The 23,786-nt window shown below is 62.6% G+C and overlaps 1 protein-coding gene across 1 annotated transcript in view; it reads left to right on the top strand.

Moving 5' to 3' along the window:
• Positions 1–19,352, top strand: part of Crocc2 (ciliary rootlet coiled-coil, rootletin family member 2) — a 43,075-nt gene extending 23,723 nt beyond the window's left edge. Inside the window, 6 exon segments of the mRNA XM_090354345.1 lie at positions 12,953–13,141; positions 13,896–14,045; positions 14,613–14,762; positions 17,323–17,454; positions 18,191–18,250; positions 18,868–19,352. Coding sequence (XP_090210471.1) covers positions 12,953–13,141; positions 13,896–14,045; positions 14,613–14,762; positions 17,323–17,454; positions 18,191–18,250; positions 18,868–18,954 — 768 coding nt within the window. The 3' untranslated portion in view covers positions 18,955–19,352.
• Positions 19,353–23,786: the final 4,434 nt, after the last annotated feature.

Here is a 23,786-nt window from a genome sequence, read left to right on the forward strand (position 1 = left end):
TGGAGACATGAAGAGTGTGAGGAGACACGTGAGGAGACACGTGAGGAGACATGAAGAGTGTGAGGAGACACAGGAGGAGACACGTGAGGAGACACATGAGGAGTCACGTGAGGAGACACGTGAGGACACACGTGAGGACACATGTACAGCCGTGTGAGGAGCCTTGTGCACTCCCGTCTTGGGGTCTTGGGGGCCCTGGGCACCAGCTGCAGTGGTCCTCGCTCCACATCTCCGTGTCCCAGGAACTAGTGGCTGTCTGTGGCGTGCCCTCCTCCCCACTTCCTGACTGCCAGCGACCTCCGTAGGGACTTGGCACCAGAGCCCCCCGTGTGGCCCCTATGGAGGCTCCACGCCTGGGGGTCTCTCCCTGGAGTCTCCCCACGGGTGCCGGGGGCCTTTCTCCCTGGTGTTCCCCCGGGTGCCAAGGGGCTTGCTAGGCCATCGGGTCTCCCCATCCCAGTGTCCCGCCTGGCTCTACCCTGGAGTCTCAGCTCTTAAGACCTGTGTGGAGGGATCTCAGAAAGGCGGCTCTGTCCTCGTGGTTCTGGTGGGGCTGGAGCCCTGTGCCCTCCTCGTCTCGGCATGGCGGGCTCTGTCCTCGTGGTTCTGGTGAGGCTGGAGCCCTGTGCCCTCCTCGTCTCAGCATGGCGGGCTCTGTCCTCGTGGTTCTGGTGGGGCTGGAGCCTGCTGCCCTCCTCGCCTCTCGCCTGCACTGGGTAAGTGGAGGGTTCCGGCATGCGCACGTCCTCACTTCACTGATGAGGCCGCCCACTGGCCCCCAGCAAGCCAGGCATCTTGTGCCCACGCTTTCAGCCAGCTCCAGGCCCGCTCCACAGCTGGGGCAGCCGCTGGACTCCCAGCGGGGACTCTTTCCTGGCGCCCCTTCACCAATGCCATGTTTTATAGCAGGCTCTGCATTTTCCCCAACTTCTTTGCATTCCGAGGCCTGACCCCCCACCCCCGCTCACATCGCCTACGTGATTGTCAAGAGAAAGTTAATTAAAACCATATTTTTCTAATTAAATGCTCGGTTGTGCTATGCAAACAGCACCACTCTTGTTTGAGAGCAAATCCCTGCCGGTTACCAGGGCCACCCTGGCATCCTGAGAACAGTGTCCCCCGGGGGTGTTCCAAGAGCCAGGGCCACCCTGGGACCTGAGGACAGTGTCCCCCGGGGCTGCACCCAGAGCCAGGGTCACCCTGGGACCTGAGGACAGTGTCCCCCGGGGCTGCACCCAGAGCCAGGGCCACCCTGGGACCAGAGGACAGTGTCCCCCGGGGCTGCACCCAGAGCCAGGGCCACACTGGAACCTGAGGACAGTGTCCCTAGGGGCTGCACCCGGAGCCAGGGTCACCCTGGGACCTGAGGACAGTATCACCCGGCGCTGCACCCAGAGCCAGGGTCACCCTGGGACCTGAGGACAGTGTCCCCCGGGCTGCACCAAGAGCCAGAGCCACCTCCACCTCACCACACCTCCACCTCTCCACACCTCCACCTCACCACAGCCTCCACCTCACCACACCTCCACCTCATCACACCTCCACCTCTCCACACCTCCACCTCACCACACCTCCACCTCACCACACCTCCACCTCACCACACCTCACCTCACCACACCTCCACCTCACCACACCTCCACCTCACCACACGTCCACCTCACCACACCTCCACCTCTCCACACCTCCACCTCACCACACCTCCACCTCACCACACCTCCACCTCTCCACACCTCCACCTCTCCACACCTCCACCTCACCACACCTCCACCTCACCACACCCTCTCACACACCTCCACCTCACCACACCTCCACCTCTCCACACCTCACCTCCACCTCTCCACACCTCACCTCACCACACCTCCACCTCACCACACCCTCTCCTTACCACACCTCCACCTCACCACACCTCCACCTCACCACACCTCCACCTCACAACACCTCCACCTCACCACGCCTCCACCTCACCACAACCTCCACCTCACCACACTCCACCTCACCACACCTCCACCTCTCCACACCCTCTCCTCACCACACCTCCACCTAACCACACCTCCACCTCACCACACCTCCACCTCACCACACCTCCACCTCATCACACCTCCACCTCACCACACCTCCACCTCACCACACCTCCACCTCACCACAAACCTCTCCTCACCACACCCTCTCCTCACCACACCTCCACCTCACCACACCTCCACCTCACCACACCCCTCTCCTCACCACACCTCCACCTCACCACACCTCCACCTCACCACACCTCCACCTCACCACACCTCCCCTCACCACACCTCCACCTCACCACACCTCCACCTCACCACACCTCCACCTCACCACACCTCCTCCTCACCACACCTCCACCTCACCACACCTCCACCTCACCACACCCTCTCCTCACCACACCTCAACCTCACCACACCTCCACCTCACCACACCTCCACCTCACCACACCCTCTCCTCACCACACCTCCACCTCACCACACCTCCACCTCACCACACCTCCACCTCACCACACCTCCACCTCACCACACCTCCACCTCTCCACACCTCTCCTCACCACACCTCCACCTAACCACACCCTCTCCTCTCCACACCTCCACCTCACCACACCTCCACCTCACCACACCTCCACCTCACCACAACCTCCACCTCACCACACCTCCACCTCACCACACCCTCTCCTCACCACACCCTCTCCTCACCACACCTCCACCTCACCACACCTCCACCTCACCACACCTCCACCTCACCACACCCTCTCCTCACCACACCCTCGTCCTCACCACACCCTCTCCTCACCACGCCTCCACCTCACCACACCTCCACCTCACCACACCTCCACCTCACCACACCTCCACCTCACCACACCTCCACCTCACCACATACCTCCACCTCACCACACCTCCACCTCACCACACCTCCACCTCACCACACCTCCACCTCACCACACCTCCACCTCACCACACCTCCACCTCACCACACCTCCACCTCACCACAAGCCTCACCACACCTCCACCTCACCACACCTCCACCTCACCACACCTCCACCTCACCACACCTCCACCTCACCACAACCTCTCCTCACCACACCTCTCCTCACCACACCTCCACCTCACCACACCTCCACCTCACCACACCTCCACCTCACCACGCCTCCACCTCACCACACCTCCACCTCTCCACACCCTCTCCTCACCACACCTCCACCTCACCACACCTCCACCTCACCAACACCTCCACCTCACCACACCTCCACCTCACCACACCTCCACCTCACCACACCTCTCCTCACCACAACTCCACCTCACCACACCTCCACCTCACCACACCTCTCCTCACCACACCTCCACCTCACCACACCCTCCTCCTCACCACACCTCCACCTCACCACACCTCCACCTCACCACACCTCCACCTCACCACACCTCTCCTCACCACACCTCCACCTCACCACACCCTCTCCTCACCACACCTCCACCTCACCACACCTCTCCTCACCACACCTCTCCTCACCACACCCTCTCCTCACACACACCTCCACCTCACCACACCTCCACCTCACCACACCCTCTCCTCACCACACCTCCACCTCACCACACCTCCACCTCACCACACCTCCACCTCACCACACCTCCACCTCACCACACCTCCACCTCACCACACCTCCACCTCACCACACCTCCACCTCACCACACCTCCACCTCACCACACCTCCACCTCACCACACCTCCACCTCACCACACCTCCACCTCACCACACCTCCACCTCACCACACCTCCACCTCACCACACCTCCACCTCACCACACCTCCACCTCACCACACCTCCACCTCACCACACCTCCACCTCACCACACCCTCTCCTCACCACACCTCCACCTCACCACACCTCCACCTCACCACACCTCCACCTCACCACAACCTCTCCTCACCACACCTCCACCTCACCACACCCTCTCCTCACCACACCTCCACCTCACCACACCTCCACCTCACCACACCCTCTCCTCACCACACCTCCACCTCACCACACCTCCACCTCACCACGCCTCCACCTCACCACACCGCTCCTCACCACACTCAGCCTCACCACACCCTCTCCTCACCACACCTCCACCTCACCACACCTCCACCTCACCACACCCTCTCCTCACCACACCTCCACCTCACCACACCTCCACCTCACCACACTCCACCACTCCACACCTCACCTCCACACCCTCTCCTCACCACGCCTCCACCTCACCACACCTCACCTCACCACACCTCCACCTCAACCACACCTCCACCTCACCACGCCTCACCTCACCACACCCTCTCCTCACCACACCTCCACCTCACCACACCTCCACCTCACCACACCTCCACCTCACCACACCCTCTCCTCACCACACCTCCACCTCACCACACCTCCACCTCACCACACCTCTCCTCACCACACCTCCACCTCACCACACCTCCACCTCACCACACCTCCACCTCACCACACCTCCACCTCACCACACCTCCACCTCACCACACCTCCACCTCACCACACCTCCACCTCACCACACCTCCACCTCACCACACCCTCTCCTCACCACACCTCCACCTCACCACACCTCCACCTCACCACAACCCTCTCCTCACCACACCTCCACCTCACCACACCTCCACCTCACCACAACCCTCTCCTCACCACACCTCCACCTCACCACACCCTCTCCTCACCACACCTCCACCTCACCACCTCCACCTCACCACACCTCCACCTCACCACACCTCCACCTCACCACACCCTCTCCTCACCACACCTCCACCTCACCACACCTCCACCTCACCACGCCTCCACCTCACCACACCCTCTCCTCACCACACCTCCACCTCACCACACCCTCTCCTCACCACACCTCCACCTCACCACACCTCCACCTCACCACACCCTCTCCTCACCACACCTCCACCTCACCACACCTCCACCTCACCACACCTCCACCTCTCCACACCTCCACCTCTCCACACCCTCTCCTCACCACGCCTCCACCTCACCAACACCTCCACCTCACCACACCTCCACCTCACCACACCTCCACCTCACCACGCCTCCACCTCACCACACCTCTCCTCACCACCTCACCCACCACACCTCCACCTCACCACACCTCCACCTCACCACACCCTCTCCTCACCACACCTCCACCTCACCACACCTCCACCTCACCACACCTCCACCTCACACACCTCCACTCACCACACCTCTCCTCACCACACCTCCACCTCACCACACCTCCACCTCACCACACCCTCTCCTCACCACACCTCCACCTCACCACACCCTCTCCTCACCACACCTCCACCTCACCACGCCTCCACCTCACCACACCTCCACCTCACCACACCTCCACCTCACCACACCTCCACCTCACCACACCTCCACCTCACCACACCCTCTCCTCACCACACCTCCACCTCACCACACCTCCACCTCACCACACCTCCACCTCACCACACCTCCACCTCACCACACCCTCTCCTCACCACACCTCCACCTCACCACACCCACCTCACCACACCTCCACCTCACCACACCCTCTCCTCACCACACCTCCACCTCACCACACCTCCACCTCTCCACACCTCACCTCTCCACACCCTCTCCTCACCACGCCTCCACCTCACCACACCTCCACCTCACCACACCTCCACCTCACCACACCTCCACCTCACCACACCTCCACCTCACCACACCCTCTCCTCACCACACCTCCACCTCACCACACCTCCACCTCACCACACCTCCACCTCACCACACCTCCACCTCACCACACCTCCACCTCACCACACCTCCACCTCACCACACCTCCACCTCACCACACCTCCACCTCACCACACCCTCTCCTCACCACACCTCCACCTCACCACACCTCCACCTCACCACACCCTCTCCTCACCACACCTCCACCTCACCACACCTCCACCTCACCACACCTCCACCTCACCACACCTCCTCCTCAGCACACCTCCACCTCACCACACCTCCACCTCACCACACCCTCTCCTCACCACACCTCCACCTCACCACACCTCCACCTCACCACACCTCCACCTCACCACACCTCCACCTCACCACACCCTCTCCTCACCACACCTCCACCTCACCACACCTCTCCTCACCACACCTCCACCTCACCACACCTCCACCTCACCACACCTCCACCTCACCACACCCTCTCCTCACCACACACTCCACCTCACCACACCTCACCTCACCACACCCTCTCCTCACCACACCTCCACCTCTCCACACCCTCTCCTCACCACACCTCCACCTCACCACACCTCCACCTCACCACACCCTCTCCTCACCACGCCTCCACCTCTCCACACCCTCTCCTCACCACACCTCCACCTCACCACACCTCCACCTCACCACACCTCCACCTCACCACACCTCCACCTCACCACACCTCCACCTCACCACACCCTCTCCTCACCACACCTCCACCTCACCACACCTCCACCTCACCACACCCTCTCCTCACCACGCCTCCACCTCTCCACACCCTCTCCTCACCACACCTCCACCTCACCACACCCTCTCCTCACCACACCTCCACCTCACCACACCTCCACCTCACCACACCTCCACCTCACCACACCCTCTCCTCACCACACCTCCACCTCACCACACCTCCACCTCACCACACCCTCTCCTCACCACACCTCCACCTCTCCACACCCTCTCCTCACCACACCTCCACCTCACCACACCTCCACCTCACCACACCCTCTCCTCACCACGCCTCCACCTCTCCACACCCTCTCCTCACCACACCTCCACCTCACCACACCCTCTCCTCACCACACCTCCACCTCACCACACCTCCACCTCACCACACCTCCACCTCTCCACACCTCCACCTCTCCACACCCCCACCTCACCACACCTCCACCTCACCACACCCTCTCCTCACCACACCTCACCTCTCCACACCCCACCTCACCACACCTCCACCTCACCACACCCTCTCCTCACCACGCCTCCACCTCTCCACACCCTCTCCTCACCACACTCCACCTCACCACGCCTCCACCTCACCACAACCTCCACCTCACCACAACCCTCTCCTCACCACACCTCCACCTCACCACACCTCCACCTCACCACACCTCCACCTCACCACACCTCCACCTCACCACACCTCCACCTCACCACACCTCCACCTCACCACACCTCCACCTCACCACACCCTCTCCTCACCACACCTCCACCTCACCACACCTCCACCTCACCACACCTCCACCTCACCACACCTCCACCTCACCACACCTCCACCTCACCACACCCTCTCCTCTCCACACCTCCACCTCACCACACCCTCTCCTCACCACGCCTCCACCTCTCCACACCCTCTCCTCACCACACCTCCACCTCACCACACCCTCTCCTCACCACACCTCCACCTCACCACACCTCCACCTCACCACACCTCCACCTCTCCACACCTCCACCTCTCCACACCCCCACCTCACCACACCTCCACCTCACCACACCCTCTCCTCACCACACCTCCACCTCACCACACCTCTCCTCACCACACCTCCACCTCACCACACTCTCTCCTCACCACACCTCCACCTCACCACACCTCCACCTCACCACACCTCCACCTCACCACACCTCCACCTCACCACACCTCCACCTCACCACACCTCCACCTCACCACACCTCCACCTCACCACACCTCCACCTCACCACACCTCCACCTCACCACACCCTCTCCTCACCACACCTCCACCTCACCACACCTCCACCTCACCACACCTCCACCTCACCACACTCTCTCCTCACCACACCTCCACCTCACCACACCTCCACCTCACCACACCTCCACCTCACCACACCTCCACCTCACCACACCTCCACCTCACCACACCTCCACCTCACCACACCTCCACCTCACCACACCCTCTCCTCACCACACCTCCACCTCACCACACCTCCACCTCACCACACCTCCACCTCCCTCCACCTCACCACGCCTCCACCTCACCACGCCTCCACCTCACCACACCTCCACCTCACCACACCTCCACCTCACCACGCCTCCACCTCACCACACCTCCACCTCACCACACCTCCACCTCATCACACCTCCACCTCACCACACCTCCACCTCACCACACCTCCACCTCACCACACCTCCACCTCACCACACCCTCTCCTCACCACACCTCCTCCTCACCACACCTCCACCTCTCCACACCTCCACCTCACCACACCTCCACCTCACCACACCCTCTCCTCACCACACCTCCTCCTCACCACACCTCCTCCTCACCACACCTCCACCTCACCACACCCTCTCCTCACCACACCCTCTCCTCACCACACCTCCACCTCACCACACCTCCACCTCACCACACCTCCACCTCACCACACCTCCACCTCACCACACCTCCACCTCACCACACCCTCTCCTCACCACACCTCCACCTCACCACACTCTCTCCTCACCACACCTCCCCCTCACCACACCTCCACCTCACCACACCTCCACCTCACCACACCTCCACCTCACCACACCTCCACCTCACCACACCTCCACCTCACCACACCTCCACCTCACCACACCTCCACCTCACCACACCTCCACCTCACCACACCTCCACCTCACCACACCTCCACCTCACCACACCCTCTCCTCACCACACCTCCACCTCACCACACTCTCTCCTCACCACACCTCCCCCTCACCACACCTCCACCTAACCACACCTCCACCTCACCACACCTCCACCTCACCACACCTCCACCTCACCACACCTCCACCTCACCACACCTCCACCTCACCACACCCTCTCCTCACCACACCTCCACCTCACCACACCCTCTCCTCACCACACCTCCACCTCACCACACCTCCACCTCACCACACCTCCACCTCACCACACCCTCTCCTCACCACACCTCCACCTCACCACACTCTCTCCTCACCACACCTCCCCCTCACCACACCTCCACCTCACCACACCTCCACCTCACCACACCTCCACCTCACCACACCTCCACCTCACCACACCTCCACCTCACCACACCTCCACCTCACCACACCTCCACCTCACCACACCTCCACCTCACCACACCTCCACCTCATCACACCTCCACCTCACCACACCTCCACCTCATCACACCTCCACCTCACCACACCTCCACCTCACCACACCTCCACCTCACCACACCTCCACCTCACCACACCCTCTCCTCACCACACCTCCACCTCACCACACCTCCACCTCACCACACCTCCACCTCACCACGCCTCCACCTCACCACGCCTCCACCTCACCACACCCTCTCCTCACCACACCTCCACCTCACCACACCTCCACCTCACCACACCTCCACCTCACCACACCCTCTCCTCACCACACCTCCACCTCACCACACCTCCACCTCACCACACCTCCACCTCACCACGCCTCCACCTCACCACACCCTCTCCTCACCACGCCTCCACCTCACCACACCCTCTCCTCACCACGCCTCCACCTCACCACACCCTCTCCTCACCACGCCTCCACCTCACCACACCTCCACCTCACCACACCTCCACCTCACCACACCTCCACCTCACCACACCTCCACCTCACCACACCCTCTCCTCACCACACCTCCACCTCACCACACCTCCACCTCACCACACCTCCACCTCACCACACCTCCACCTCACCACACCTCCACCTCACCACACCTCCACCTCACCACACCTCCACCTCACCACACCTCCACCTCACCACACCTCCACCTCACCACACCTCCACCTCACCACACCCTCTCCTCACCACACCTCCACCTCACCACACCTCCACCTCACCACACCTCCACCTCTCCACACCTCCACCTCACCACGCCTCCACCTCACCACACCTCCACCTCACCACGCCTCCACCTCACCACACCCTCTCCTCACCACACCTCCACCTCACCACACCTCCACCTCACCACACCCTCTCCTCACCACACCTCCACCTCACCACGCCTCCACCTCACCACACCTCCACCTCACCACACCTCCACCTCACCACGCCTCCACCTCACCACGCCTCCACCTCACCACGCCTCCACCTCACCACACCCTCTCCTCACCACACCTCCACCTCACCACACCTCCACCTCACCACACCTCCACCTCACCACACCTCCACCTCACCACACCCTCTCCTCACCACACCTCCACCTCTCCACACCTCCACCTCACCACGCCTCCACCTCACCACACCTCCACCTCACCACGCCTCCACCTCACCACACCCTCTCCTCACCACACCTCCACCTCACCACACCTCCACCTCACCACACCCTCTCCTCACCACACCTCCACCTCACCACACCTCCACCTCACCACACCTCCACCTCACCACACCCTCTCCTCTCCACACCTCTACCTCACCCACACCCTCTCGTCAGGCCCCCTAGGGTGGCTGCTGCTGTGCTGCATGGATGCCGTCAGGTCAGCCCCCTCCTCTTTGGAGCCCCCCTGCCTCATCAGCACCATGACCTCTCACACCCCTGATGCCTGCACAGTGCTCAGCCTCCTGCCCCCCACAGCCTCTCCGGTTTCTAGAAGCCCTCCTCAAGCCCCTGCCTGCTGTGGGGACCCCACCTGCCCCGGCTCCAGGCTCTCGGGTGCAGCTAATTGTTTGCCTCTTGCCAAGACGGTTTGCAGCTGTGATTCCTTTAGCCTCACACGTCTGATTCTCTAATGACTTTCTGTGGCCCTCTGCCTTCGTAACGGAGCAGGAGTGAAGGTTTCCTCAGAGGGCTACAAGTGTCTGTGCTCAGGGCCATGTCATCCCATCACTGTCACTCCCCACGGGGGTCTGTGGTCTTTCTCCTTCTCCTGGGTCCCTCTGGCCTGTGGGGTGGGGCATGGGACTGGCACTGTGCAGGCCATTGCAAGGATTTGTGCATGACCCTGAGAACTGCATTCTGGAATCACACCTGGGACCCCATGTCCACCAGTGACACCACACCTGTGACCCCCTATCCATACACCACACCTGGGAGCCCACGTCCACACACCACACCACACCACACCTGTGACCCCCTGTCCATACACCACACCTGTGACTCCACGTCCACCAGTGACACCACACCTGTGACCCCCTGTCCACACACCACACCTGTGAGCCCACGTCCACACACCACACCACACCACACCTATGACCCCCTGTCCATACACCACACCACACCTGTGACCCCACGTCCACACACCACACCACACCTGTGACCCCACGTCCACACACCACACCACACCTGTGACCCCACGTCCACACACCACACCACACCTGTGAGCCCACGTCCACACACCACACCACACCACACCTGTGACCCCCTGTCCATACACCACACCTGTGAGCCCACATCCACACACCACACCACACCTGTGAGCCCACGTCCACACACCACACCACACCTGTGACCCCACGTCCACACACCACACCACACCTGTGACCCCACGTCCACACACCACACCACACCTATGACCCCACGTCCACACACCACACCACACCACACCTGTGACCCCACGTCCACACACCACACCACACCTGTGAGCCCACGTCCACACACCATACCACACCTGTGACCCCACGTCCACACACCACACCACACCACACCTGTGAGCCCACGTCCACACACCACACCACACCTGTGACCCCACGTCCACACACCACACCACACCACACCTGTGACCCCACGTCCACACACCACACCACACCTGTGAGCCCACGTCCACACACCACACCACACCTGTGACCCCACGTCCACACACCACACCACACCACACCTGTGACCCCACGTCCACACACCACACCACACCTGTGACCCCACGTCCACACACCACACCACACCTGTGACCCCACGTCCACACACCACACCACACCACACCTGTGACCCCACGTCCACACACCACACCACACCACACCTGTGACCCCACGTCCACACACCACACCACACCTGTGACCCAACGTCCACACACCACACCACACCACACCTGTGACCCCACGTCCACACACCACACCACACCTGTGAGCCCACGTCCACACACCACACCACACCTGTGAGCCCACGTCCACACACCACACCACACCTGTGAGCCCACGTCCACACACCACACCACACCTGTGACCCCACGTCCACACATCACACCACACCTGTGACCCCACGTCCATACACCACTGGTGCTGCAAGTGTGTGGCCATGGTGCCTGTCGGTGCCATTCAGGCTACAGGTTTGTTTTTCTCCGGGCTGGCTTGAGCAGCCGTCCTGGTTTTTTGCCTCCTCTGTGGTTAGTATTATAGGCATGTGCCACCACAGCTGGGACTTGGGGTCCGTGAATCCGCTTTCCTCCCCACCTCGTCCCCCTGCCCTCCTAAGTGAGAGGCTCCGGCTGCCTCCCTCCTGCCTGCTCAGCCTCTCCTGGGCCCCTGCCCACACCCGCTGCCCATCCCATGGCCATGCTTGCCAAGGTCCCAGCCCTTACTGGACCCATCTGGAAGTCGTCTGCGACCACCCTCGCAGAGGGCTGAGCCGCTCCTCTGACGTCCCTCGTGCTTCCCTCCTTGAGCGAACGGGGCCTCTGCCCCCTAACCTGTGTGTTTGGGGGGGATCCTGTCGCCCTCTCCAGAGCAGCCCCTTTCCCCACCGCCGTTGCCCCCGTGGAGTCTCCAGGGCCCTGACCCCTCACCGCATGTGCTCTTGGTAGATGGTGAACTTGGTAGATGGCGAGAGGCACTCAGATCCCCTCACAGTCTCCGTCTGGAAGCCCCCAAGACAATGCTGGCCTCTGACCCCTAGCCTCCCATCCGTTCCTGGACCCCATGTCACATTCTTCCTTCTTGCTTGAGTCCAGGCTGCACTCTCGTGTAGACAGCAGTTGTGACACAGCCACTGCCCGCAGCTGTCCATAGTCCCAGCCCCCAGAAGGGAGTGGCCACTTCTGCAAGCTGAAGACCACTGCCTCAGAGAGCCATGTGCTGGCACGAGCACATCCTCGAGCCCAGCGACGGACTGGGGGCTCTGAGGGCTCCAGAGGCCCTCGGGGCCTTCGTGACAGCCTCAGGACTCTGGGAACATGTGGGGAGGAGCGGCGAGTGGCGGTCAGTTTATCTGCATGGAGAGGCCAGCACAGGGAGGCCAGCATGCCAGATGGAGGCCTGTACCAGGCAGAACCCAGCATGGGGCCCTCATGAGTGCAGGGCATCTGCCGGGGAGCAGGGTGGGAAAGGGCGGTAAGCTTTCTGATCAGTTCTCACCCTGGGTCAGATGAACCAAGGGAGGAGAGCAACAAGATGTCTGGTTGAACCATGGTGCCCGCTGCCATGGCAGGCAGAAGACAGTGGGGAAACCACGAGTGTCCAGGCAGACAGGGGTGGCTGGGAAGAGATGACAGGGGACTGGGTGTGCGGGGCAGGGGCAGGGGTCATGGCTGTCCTGGGTCCGTCTTGGGGTGTGCAGGGCCTCCTCCTGAACAAGGCAGAAGGCCAGCTCATCCTGCAGGTCTGCAGCAGAAGCAGGACAACTGTGCAAAGGGGCAGAGGGCACAGAGCAAGCCCTGGGAGGGCTGTCAGGCCTCATCCCAAGACAGCGGGAGCCCCAGAGCTGGACACAGAGACCCTGCCCTGTCACGCCTTCGCCCATGCCAGGCCGACAGGCCCGCTGGCCAGGTCCTCCGCTGCCTGGCCCACTGTCCCAGAGATCCAACCATCAAAGATGCACAGAGCCCGTGCTGACCTCCTCCCCTCTGCAGTGCAGAGCTGCAGGACCGTCCAGGCCATCGCTCTCTTTCTCCTCCCACCCCTGACACACACCGCCTCCGTGTTTCCACATGGACTCTGTATCTCCCTCCCTCAGGAGCAACTGGACTCCCTGCAGCAGGCCCTCGGGGAGAGCAGGAGGCACAGCCAGGGCCTGGCAGAAGAGGGGCGGCTGCTACAGAAAGAGCTTGCCAGGCTGCAGCACAGGTGCCAGGAGGCGGAGGGGTCCCTGGAGCCCCTGCGGCAGGTGAGGCCCTGGAGGAACAAAGCTGGACACCATCATGCAGGAAAAGGCCTGTCGTTTGGGTGTTGCTGCTGTTTTCTGGAGATGGTGGGGAGGCAGTACTGGGCTTGAACTCAGGTCCAGGTGCTGTCCCATAATGTTTTGCCTCGAGGATGGTGCTTTACCGCCTGAGCCACAGCTCCACTTCCGGATTCTTGGTGATTCATAGAACGTAAGAGACTCAGGAACTTTCCCATCTGGACTTTGCTCAGCTCTCAGCCTCCTGAGAAGCTGAGATTGCAGACGGGAGCCGCTGGTGGCAGCTGTGTCTGCATTCTTTTACCATTTCTTTGGCTAGAGAGCCCGAGGTAAAGGCCCACAGCAACCAGAGTGCCCACCTCCCCGAAAAGGAAACTGAGGCTAACGGAGGGCCACAGAAAGTTCCCATGGCAGAGGGTTCATTGTAGGCTGAGTCCAGGTGTAGCCTCTGATAACAGGGACCCCTGGGTGGACACGGGACCCCTGTGCGGAGATGGGGGATTTCGTGGCCAGGCTCCCAGCCTGGCCCCCACATGGCCTCTCCCGGCCCAGGCGCTCAGGAGGAAGCAGTGCAGTGAGAAAGCGGCAGCTGGGATGCAGAGAGCAGAAAGGCGAGCCCTGCACACGCAGGCCACAGCCCTGCACAGCAAGCAGGCCCGGCTGCGGGGAGAGCTGGCCGCACTGCGGGCCCACCTCACTCAGGTACCTGCCCGGGCTGGGGGGGGCGGGAGACAGAGAGGGGAATGGCAAGGTGAGACCCTGTAGGAGAACTGGGGAGGAACTGGGGAGCACTCTGCATGGAGTCCTGCCTGGGAGAGGATGTTGGTCCCTGTGCAGTGTCATAAGGTAGTAAACCCCCCACACACAAGGTGACTGTCCTCCCTGTCCAGTCCCTGTGTGCTCTGTGTGCTCTGTCCTCCCTGTCCAGTCCCTGTGTGCTCTGTGTGCTCTGTCCTCCCTGTCCAGTCCCTGTGTGCTCCGTCCTCCCTGTCCAGTCCCTGTGTGCTCCGTCCTCCCTGTCCAGTCCCTGTGTGCTCTGTGTGCTCTGCCCTCCCTGTCCAGTCCCTGTGTGCTCTGTCCTCCCTGTCCAGTCCCTGGGGGCTCTGTGTGCTCTGTCCTCCCTGTCCAGTCCCTGTGTGCTCTGTGTGCTCTGTCCTCCCTGTCCAGTCCCTGTGTGCTCCGTCCTCCCTGTCCAGTCCCTGTGTGCTCCGTCCTCCCTGTCCAGTCCCTGTGTGCTCTATGTGCTCTGCCCTCCCTGTCCAGTCCCTGTGTGCTCTGTCCTCCCTGTCCAGTCCCTGGGGGCTCCGTCCTCCCTGTCCAGTCCCTGTGTGCTCTGTCCTCCCTGTTCGGTCCCTGGTGGTGGCCCTGTGGGCTCTGTATTCCCTGTCCAGCCCCTGGTGGTGGCCCTGTGGGCTCTGTGGTGGGCCCGTCGATTGTGACAGCCTCTGCTCGTCACGGGCTCTGGCGGAAGCTGCGGTCTAAGTGACTGTTGGGGTGGCCCCCTGGGGAAGACCTGGCAGATCCCCTACACAGTGAGACCAGGATATGTTCCTGCTGCCCAAGGTGGAGGGCATTCCCAGCTGACCTCTCCGCATAGGGCAGGGGGGAGGGCAGGGGGCCTGCCTGGAAGCTGTGTCCCTTCCTCTACCACTGTGCTGTGGGGCACACGGAAAGAAGAAGGTACAGAGCACAAGTGGGGGGACACAGGGCCCACCCAGTCCACCACAAGGGGTCCTGACGTCCCCACTGCACTGCTGGGGGGGAGGAGCAGGGCCAGAGCAGGACAAGACTCCAGGGAAGGCCAGAAGAGGCAAGGTGGCCTGTGGCAGGGACAGCATTAGCTGGGCTGGGCTGGCATTCAGCCACCTGGCCCTGTGGGGCTTAGGTCCCTCTGGAAAGTGGGTGGGGCCTTCTGGGGGCCCGAGGGTCACACGTGAGGGGAGCCCTCCCCGGAGACAGAGGCCAGAAGGCCAGGACAGACATGAAAGCCTCTGGCCAGCTTGTCCATTAAGGCGGGACAGCCCGGGGACGGCGTCATCAGGACCCTGTGCCTTTCTGAAGGGTGCAGCCAGACCCACAGTGGGCCCAGGCAATGTGGCCTCGTTGGAGGCGGTGGAGGGGCCAAGGTGACAGTTAATGGCTGCAGAGCCAGCAGAGCCAGCAGAGCCAGCAGTGGGCACGGGGCCACCATGGGTCCTTGGGGCCTGGGTGGGGGAGGCAGGAACACTAATGAGTTCCAGGAGGTCAGCTGTGAGGGGCCCACAAACCCATAAACACTTTATTGGTGTCCCAGGAGGGGAAACCCGGATGTGGCCATTTATTTATTTTGGATTTCACTTTTCTCCTTGTAACATGTGCTTCCAGGAGGGTAACAGGAGTTTTAAAGAAACAGGATTCTTTTTCCAGTGGAGGGGGATTCTTTGTTTTCCTCAGTCCTAAAGAAGAAAGGAATCCTTATTTTTGTAAAACTCAAGCCCTGACCTCATCACTTTGCTGGTGGAAACAGACCACCATGTCCCAGGGCCCTGAAAGACCTGCCTCTGATTCTACCTCCAAGTGGGCAAAGCAAGTCTCCCAGCATGGTGGGGAGGCCGCCCCCTGTTTGGGCAGGACCCCCCCCATCCGCCTCTGGAGTGGACACAGAGGCAGAGCAGAGGCAGCCTGCCACAGAGCAGGGCCTGGTTCCCGTCCTGCCTCGGTGCCACCAGGCCTGGAGAGACTGAGCCACAGTCTCAGGAAGGGTCCTCCAGGGACACTGTCCCTCTACAGCAAGCCCCACAGGATGCCCTGGCCCTCTGGACTGGGGGCTGGGGATTCTGCCACTGCTGTTTCCATCAGGGTGAATACCCCAGAGCACGCGGGACCCCCTCCTTCTTGTAGAAGATGGTTCCGAAGTTCCCACTCGTCAGCCCTGTGCTCCTCGTGGTGGAGTGAACGGTGGAGTGAACGGTGGAGTGAACGGTGGAGTGAACAACGGTGGAGTGGGTGACCGAGGGGCGCCTGGGCCACAGCCGTGAGCACCCAGCCCTGGTCTTCATGAGCGTGTGGGGGCTGCAGGCCCAGTGTGCTCCCGAAGGCCCTGGAAGAGGCAGGGGCTACTGCAAGACAGACGGTGGTACCGAGATGGCTGGTCCAGAACAGGACAGGGGCTGGACCCCTCTCCACAAGGCCCCCTCTGGCGGGCAGCGGCAGGGCCAGCTGCTAGGAGGCCACCATGTCCCACCAAAAGTTCTAAGGTTCTGTGTTCCTGACCTCCCTGCAGATGGAGCAGGAGAAGCTGAGGAGAGAGGGGGCTGCAGCCAGGCTGGGGGCCCAGCAGGAGCAGCTGGACCAGTCCCTGAACAGCCTACATCAGGACGTAGCTGGAGCCCTGAGGCAGAGCCAGCAGCTGCAGGTGAGCTGATCCCTCTGCCCCCGCCTCAGGGAGGAACCCGGTGAGCCCATGCTGATTCAGTCGTGTATGTCGTATGGACACACTCCGTACATGCACACGTGGTAAGGGTAGCCGGACTCGCTCGTGCACACAAAAGATGCAGAAATCAGACCTGGACAACACACAATGCCACGGGTTACATGAAGGTTGTGAATTGCTGGAGCTAAGACCAGGGGTCCTGGGTGTCGCCTGGTGTCTGTCCAGGGCCTACCCTGTCTTTGGGAGTGGTGGGGTCTCTGTGAGCCAGGCCTGCTCTGCACCGGGGACTGAAGACAAATGGCAGGCAGGCTGGGGGGTGGGGCCTTGCACAGCCCCCAGGCCCAGGTCCTTCCCACCCCCACCCCTGCACATCCCCCAAGTCAAGAACCAGTGAGGGGATGGGCAGAAGCCAACCCGCAGTGCCCTCAGGATGTGGCCTGGCTGTGGGGAAATGGAGGCCCCGTGCACACACATTTAGGGCCCACCTGAAGTCCTGTAGCCTAGTCTACGGCACCCCAGAGCAGGCAGCTTGAACTGAAGGCTTGTGGGCCCGCGGGTCTCCTGCATGTCCTGGGCCAGACTCGTGCCCAGCAGAGGGCAGGGGTTCAGCACCGGGGCAGTGGCTGGCATGGCAGGGCGGGACACCGCACAGTGCTGCTAGGCTTCTGGAAGTCCTCAGGGAGCAGAGCGCAGTAAGGTGTCTTCCTTTCCACTCCAGGCCCGGATGGCAGAGCTGGAACAGGCCCACCAGCCACAGGTGAAGGTGCCGGAGAAGCAGGTATGGCCGGGACCCTGCCTCATGGTGGGGGAGGGCAAGGGGGGCCTCCCTGGACCTCTGAGGTGGCCGCCTGGTCTCTGCTCGAAGGCCTCCAGGTCTGGGCGCTCTAACCTATGCTAGAGCCATTGCTTCACAGTCCAGGGAGTGATGACATAACTGCCATGTCTGCCCCAGTTCACACCTCTGGACCACCAGACATATACGCTCGGTTTATAAGAAAGGAATGCTAATATTGTGTGAGGGGCGCACGCACACGCTGATACTGGGCTTAAGCTCAGAGCCTCACATTCACCAAGCGGTGCTTTACCACTTGAGCCACACCTCCACTTCCAGCGGCGGCACTGATGAGCTGGGGATGAGCCTTGTGGACCTTCCTGCCCAGGCTGGCTTCCACGATCCTCCCATCTCGGCCTCCAGTAGCTGGACTGCGCCTGGGAATCCCAGGCACCTGGCAGGGCCTAGTGGCCCCAGATGCCTGCCAGGCTGAGCCTCTCCTCGGAGGGCAGACGTCACCCCAGGCTGGGTGTGGATGCGGCGACAGTGCACGTCCCCTGACTGCTGTCCCTGGGCCCTCGGGGACTGCTCCGCTCCCCTGACCCAGCCTCTGCCCTGTCCAGGTGGCCAGCCTGAAGGAGCAGCCGGGGCAGGAAGGGAAGCGGCCGCAACAGACGGGCCTCGGCCAGGCCCCTGCGGACGGGCAGTGAGGCCCAGGGGACCGAGGGCTCCAGGGGTCCCCGGCTGCTGGAGGCGGTGCTGTGAATCCTGCAGCCCAGGACGGGTCTGGCTCCCCCACGCCTCCCTCCGCGGGCCTGCAGACCGGCCCAGGCCCAGGACTGCCGCCTGCCCTCGCTCTGTAAACAGGGAAACACGTGGGAAACATTTCCACCAAAGGGGCCAAAGGCCCAACGCCCTGCAAGGCCTGCGCCGCACCCTGCACCGGAGGGGCGGGGCCTCCGCCTGCGGCGGGCGTGGCCTTCCCCGGCCAGAGGGGCAGAGCCTCCGCCTGCGGTGGGCGTGGCCTTCCCCGGCCAGAGGGGCGGGGCCTCCGCCTGCGGTGGGCGTGACCTGCCCCAGCCAGAGGGGCGGGGCCTCTGTCTGAGGATGGGCGTGGCCTTCCCCTACTAGAGGGGCGGGGCCTCTGCCTGCGGATGGGCGTGGCCTTCCCCAGCCAGAGGGGCGGGGCCTCCGCCTGCGGTGGGCGGGGCCTTCCCCGGCCTGCCCAGGAGCCCCCAGTTACCCTGCCCTTCCTCCCCGCTGGTCAGAGTGATTTGTCTTCCTCTCCAGGCCGCCTCACTGAGGTGGTGGAGCCGAGGGAGGCTCCAGGAGGGAGGCAGGAGGCGCCCACCTGGGTGGAGCCGGCCCAGGCCCGGCCCCCGTGGGATGGTCCCGTCGCCCCGCAGCCCCGCCACTCCGCCACTCCGCATCGGCAGGGCCTTCACGGTACGGAGTCTCCACACGGAGTGGCCACGCCATCTGGGTATCCACGGGAGACAAGGGGGGTTCTGAGGATGCTCCGACCCAGACTCCATCAGCAGGGATCGTCTGGGCGAGGACAGTGGGTGGTGACCGAGGGGCGGCGCGGCGAGCTGGCGAGGAAGCCCAGGCCCTGACGCTTGGCCGGGAGGGCCTCCCGCCCTTCCTCTCCTGCCCCCCCCCGTGTCCTCGTGGGGGACATCCACGCCTCAGGACCCGCGGCGGGGGTGTGGCAGGGGGAACGGGCGGGGAGGAAGGAGCCAGGCCCTGAAATGTCCACGCTCCAGGGGGGAGGAGGAGGCTGGGGAGCCCTTTGCCCTGGCGGGAGCGGCCCCAGCATGCGGCCAGTGCCCTCCTCTCCCAGCCGCCCAGACGAGCCAGGGGGCAATCAGGTCTGAAGATCCGCGAGTTCTTAGCAGCCAAACGACAACCACCCTCAGCTGACCAGTTTGCCCACAGGAGGATCTGAGGGTCCTCGGTTGCCTGGCTGCTTGACCTATGTGGCAGGCCTCGGACACTTTTGTATTCTAAGAAGTCATTAAATCCGTGTGGCAGATACTGTCTTTCCATGTTCAGCATAAAAGCATATGTGATATGTGTGTATGTATGCACGGTGGAAATAAAGAGGCATTTTCCTAAACACATCCAGAAGGTTTTAGTGCCAAGGCTCGGGAGACCCTCACGAAAACTGTGGGTACCTGGTCTGCTGGAACCAAGGCCATGTGACAGTGGAACGCCACAGCCCAAGCCACAGCTCAGTCCACCATGCCCAGCAGGCATCAGAGACCATCCTACAAACTAGAGGGCTGACGTACACCCTCCGTGGAGGGGAGGCCACGCAGGCTGAGCAGGTAGAAGGGAGCTGTGTCCTTCCTCCCCAGAGTCGTGGCAAAGGCCCTTTCCACCCAGCTGGGACTACCCAGCACTGCTGCTTGACCTCTTGACCTCAGAGGGAGGCCCAGAGCCTCTTCCCTGGCTTCCCCACATCTGGCGAGCCCTGGCTTCTAAAGGCTCAGCAAGTCCTAGAGTCCGATTGAGAACTGCCAGCCTCCAATAGGAGTCTCAGCTCCGCCCCTCAGCTGTGCAACCTGAACAGGCTCTTGGATGTCTGTGAGCCAGGTCCTCCAGCCTGGCCCCTGCAAGAGCCTGGGCCCTGCAAGGGAGAGCGCCTCTCCCACGGCACCTTTCGGACTCTGGAGCCACACATGCACTTCTCGGGCCATCCTGAACCCCTAAGCATGGCTCCTCACAGAGCCCAGAGGCCTACAAGGGCCAGTCTCAGCCTGGCCATGTCTTCCAGGGAGTAGTGAGAGCAAACCATGGGTGCTCAGGGAGACAGACAAGGCTGGCTGGGAGGAGGGCCTCCTCACTCCAGGGACAGGCACCCAGCCTGAGCCTGTCTGGACCAACACCTCTTGCATCTCTGAATAAAGTAAAATGAACCCTGGATCGTCTTCGGAAGTAACCCCTTTGGCAGAAGTTCTGTCACAGAGTTGAGTGGACAGCTTCGTTCCTCCCTCTGTTTCAGTGGGCCTCACCCAGCCTCACAGGCCCGGGCATGGGGTGGGCTGCTCCCTGACAGGAGCAGGGTCCTACCTGAGAGGCCAGGACTCTCCCCAACCTCGCCCTGGAGCTGGCAGAGGTTTCCCAGGAATGAGGGCTTCTAATTATGCTCTCCTGTTGGGAACCCCTGCAGCCTCGGCTAGAAGAAAGGAGACAAAAAGGAGGTAGGCCTCACTGGGCAGGACCCCAGCCAGCCAGGCCCAGTGCCCCCATTCTGCTGGGCACAGGGAGGGGAAAGTGCTCCCCACTTTGGCCTTCTGTGACCCCCATTTTTGGAGTCCTGCAGTGGCTCTGGGGCTCCCCACTAAACTGCACATGGTTTTAAAGGGCCTGGGCCCCAAATTAAAGTGTCACAGGCCTGTTGGGCAGCTCAGGTTTCCTCCCGCAGAGCCTGAGCCTGCTTGATAAAAAACGATTTGGGTTTTGATAAATGTAGATTTTCTGTGGCAGAGACAAAGGCGCCCTTGAGTCCGGAGGGGAACCTAAAACAGCATGTTGCTGAAAAGTATTTCCTGATAATATTTTTAGCACCTGAAAAAAAAAAAACAACTTTTTTCTCTCTCTTTTGCCTGTGGAGTTGATTTTTTTTTTCTTTTAATGAAATGCAATGCCCAGCAGCAGTGGGGTCTGTGTTAACCCCCAGTGGTCCAGGCCTGGCTGAAACCTGCACAGGCCTGGGCTTGGCCTGGTCAGCAAGAACCTGACAGAGGTGGCACAGCCACTCCTGGGTAGAAACTGAAAGGCCGGACCTGCTCTGGGCCTGGCCATGAGTCCACCTCTGAGATGGTCAGGGCTCAGGGATCCCCAAAACTGCTCAGGGGATTCCACTAAACAGGAAACACCCATACAGGCCCACCTCTCCACCACACCTGGAGAACTCCCTTCATTCTGTGCATCTACTGAGCACCACTGGGCAGCGTGCAGGGCTCTGGGACAACTCTAGCCTGAGACTTCAGGTAGATCCCAACCCAGCCGGAAACAGCCTTTACTAGAGTCCCCTGCACCAGGTGCCAAGGAGAAAGATGGCAGCATGCCCCAAAGTGCTGGCCATGGTGGGTCCTGAGGACAGAGCAGAAAGGAGTGTCTGGAGAAAAGACACGGAGGGTTGTGGGGCATTGCTGGGCCCCCTTGGGGCTGCCCGGCAAGAAGGAACCACACACACACACACACACACACACACACACACACACACACACACACACACAGGCACCTTTATCAGGGAGCTGTGCCCAAGGGTTGGTGCTGCTGGCTGCCCTTTCCACTTGGGAACTCCAGTAGCTAAGGAGCCAGGATTTCCCAGGCAGCCCCAGGCCGTGTGAAGAGGGTGGAAGACGCCAGGTTTTCATGGAAGATCCACAGTCGGCCCTCCAGATCCCCTGCAGAGCAGCTCTGTCCTGATCCCACCTGGCCTTTACAACGAGGAACAAGGGATCACATCACCGCAGTGCTGTGGCCGGGGGTCCCAAAGCCAGGAGGGTGGCCCCAGAGCTGCCCTCCATAGCCAGGACGGGACGGGACACTCCCCCCCCCCACGTCCCCACCCCGTCTGCTTACAAAGCGGGTGGCAGGAGGCAAGTCAGGGAACAGGCACCGGTCTTAAGGAGGCACCGACTCACCCTCCGGTCTGCTGGAACCACAGCGGCCCCACTCCTGGTCCTGACACCAAGGCTGGGGGGCTGGGACCGGGAGAGGGCTGAGGCCACTTGCACACGCCCCTGTGTGCCCCAGAAGCCCTGTGTGACAAGCAGAGAACTCCTCCACTGATGCTGAAAGCTCCTTCTTGCTCTGACTGGAGACATTGTAGGAAATAGAGGAGGCTGTTACCTGCTGCCTTTGGTTACATTTGGGGGCCCCATTCTAAGTGTGTGGTCAGGACCTGAGAGCAGATGGGATGGCGGAGCCTGAGGCCCCGAGGCTCCAGATGCTGCAGTGGCCCTAGAGGCGCAGAGGTGCCACCAGCTTGGGCCCCTGAAACAAAGCGGACGCCGGCTCGGCGCTGCAAGGCCAGCGAAGCTCGAGGTGAGCAATCCAGGGTGGCGGAGGTCTGGGATGGCGCCGGGCTGGGGACCGGGCAGCCAGGCCCAGCAGCGGCCCCGGCGCCCCCGGCTGGCCGTGGCGGCTCGCAGCGGGTCCGCGCCGCAGAGCCCCCCACGGGGCCGTGCAAGGCGAGGCCGTTCCCTGCGTGGACGCTCGCTGGAGCCGCTCGCGGCCGGGTGGAGGCGCCGCGGGCTCCTGCGAGGGCGGACGGCGGGGACCGGGCGGGGACCTCGGCGCGGGCCCCCTGCAGCCGGCTGGGCGGGCGGCGCGCCCTCCCGCGGGGCCTGGCGCTTTAAGATGCTAACTCGGCGGCCCCGCCCCGCCGGGAGGCCATTTAAGCCGGGGACCCGGGGGCTGGGCCGGCCGGCGCGGTCCCGTCCTCCCTGCGCTCCGCGGGCTCCGCGGGCCCCGAGACCCGGCCCCGGCCCAGCGCCCACCTGCCGAGCCGGCCGCGGACCCCGCC

Source organism: Megascapheus bottae, chromosome 21 (assembly GCF_031878675.1).
Source record: "Megascapheus bottae isolate mThoBot1 chromosome 21, mThoBot2.hap1, whole genome shotgun sequence".
In the NCBI taxonomy this organism is placed as follows: Eukaryota; Metazoa; Chordata; class Mammalia; order Rodentia; family Geomyidae; genus Megascapheus; species Megascapheus bottae.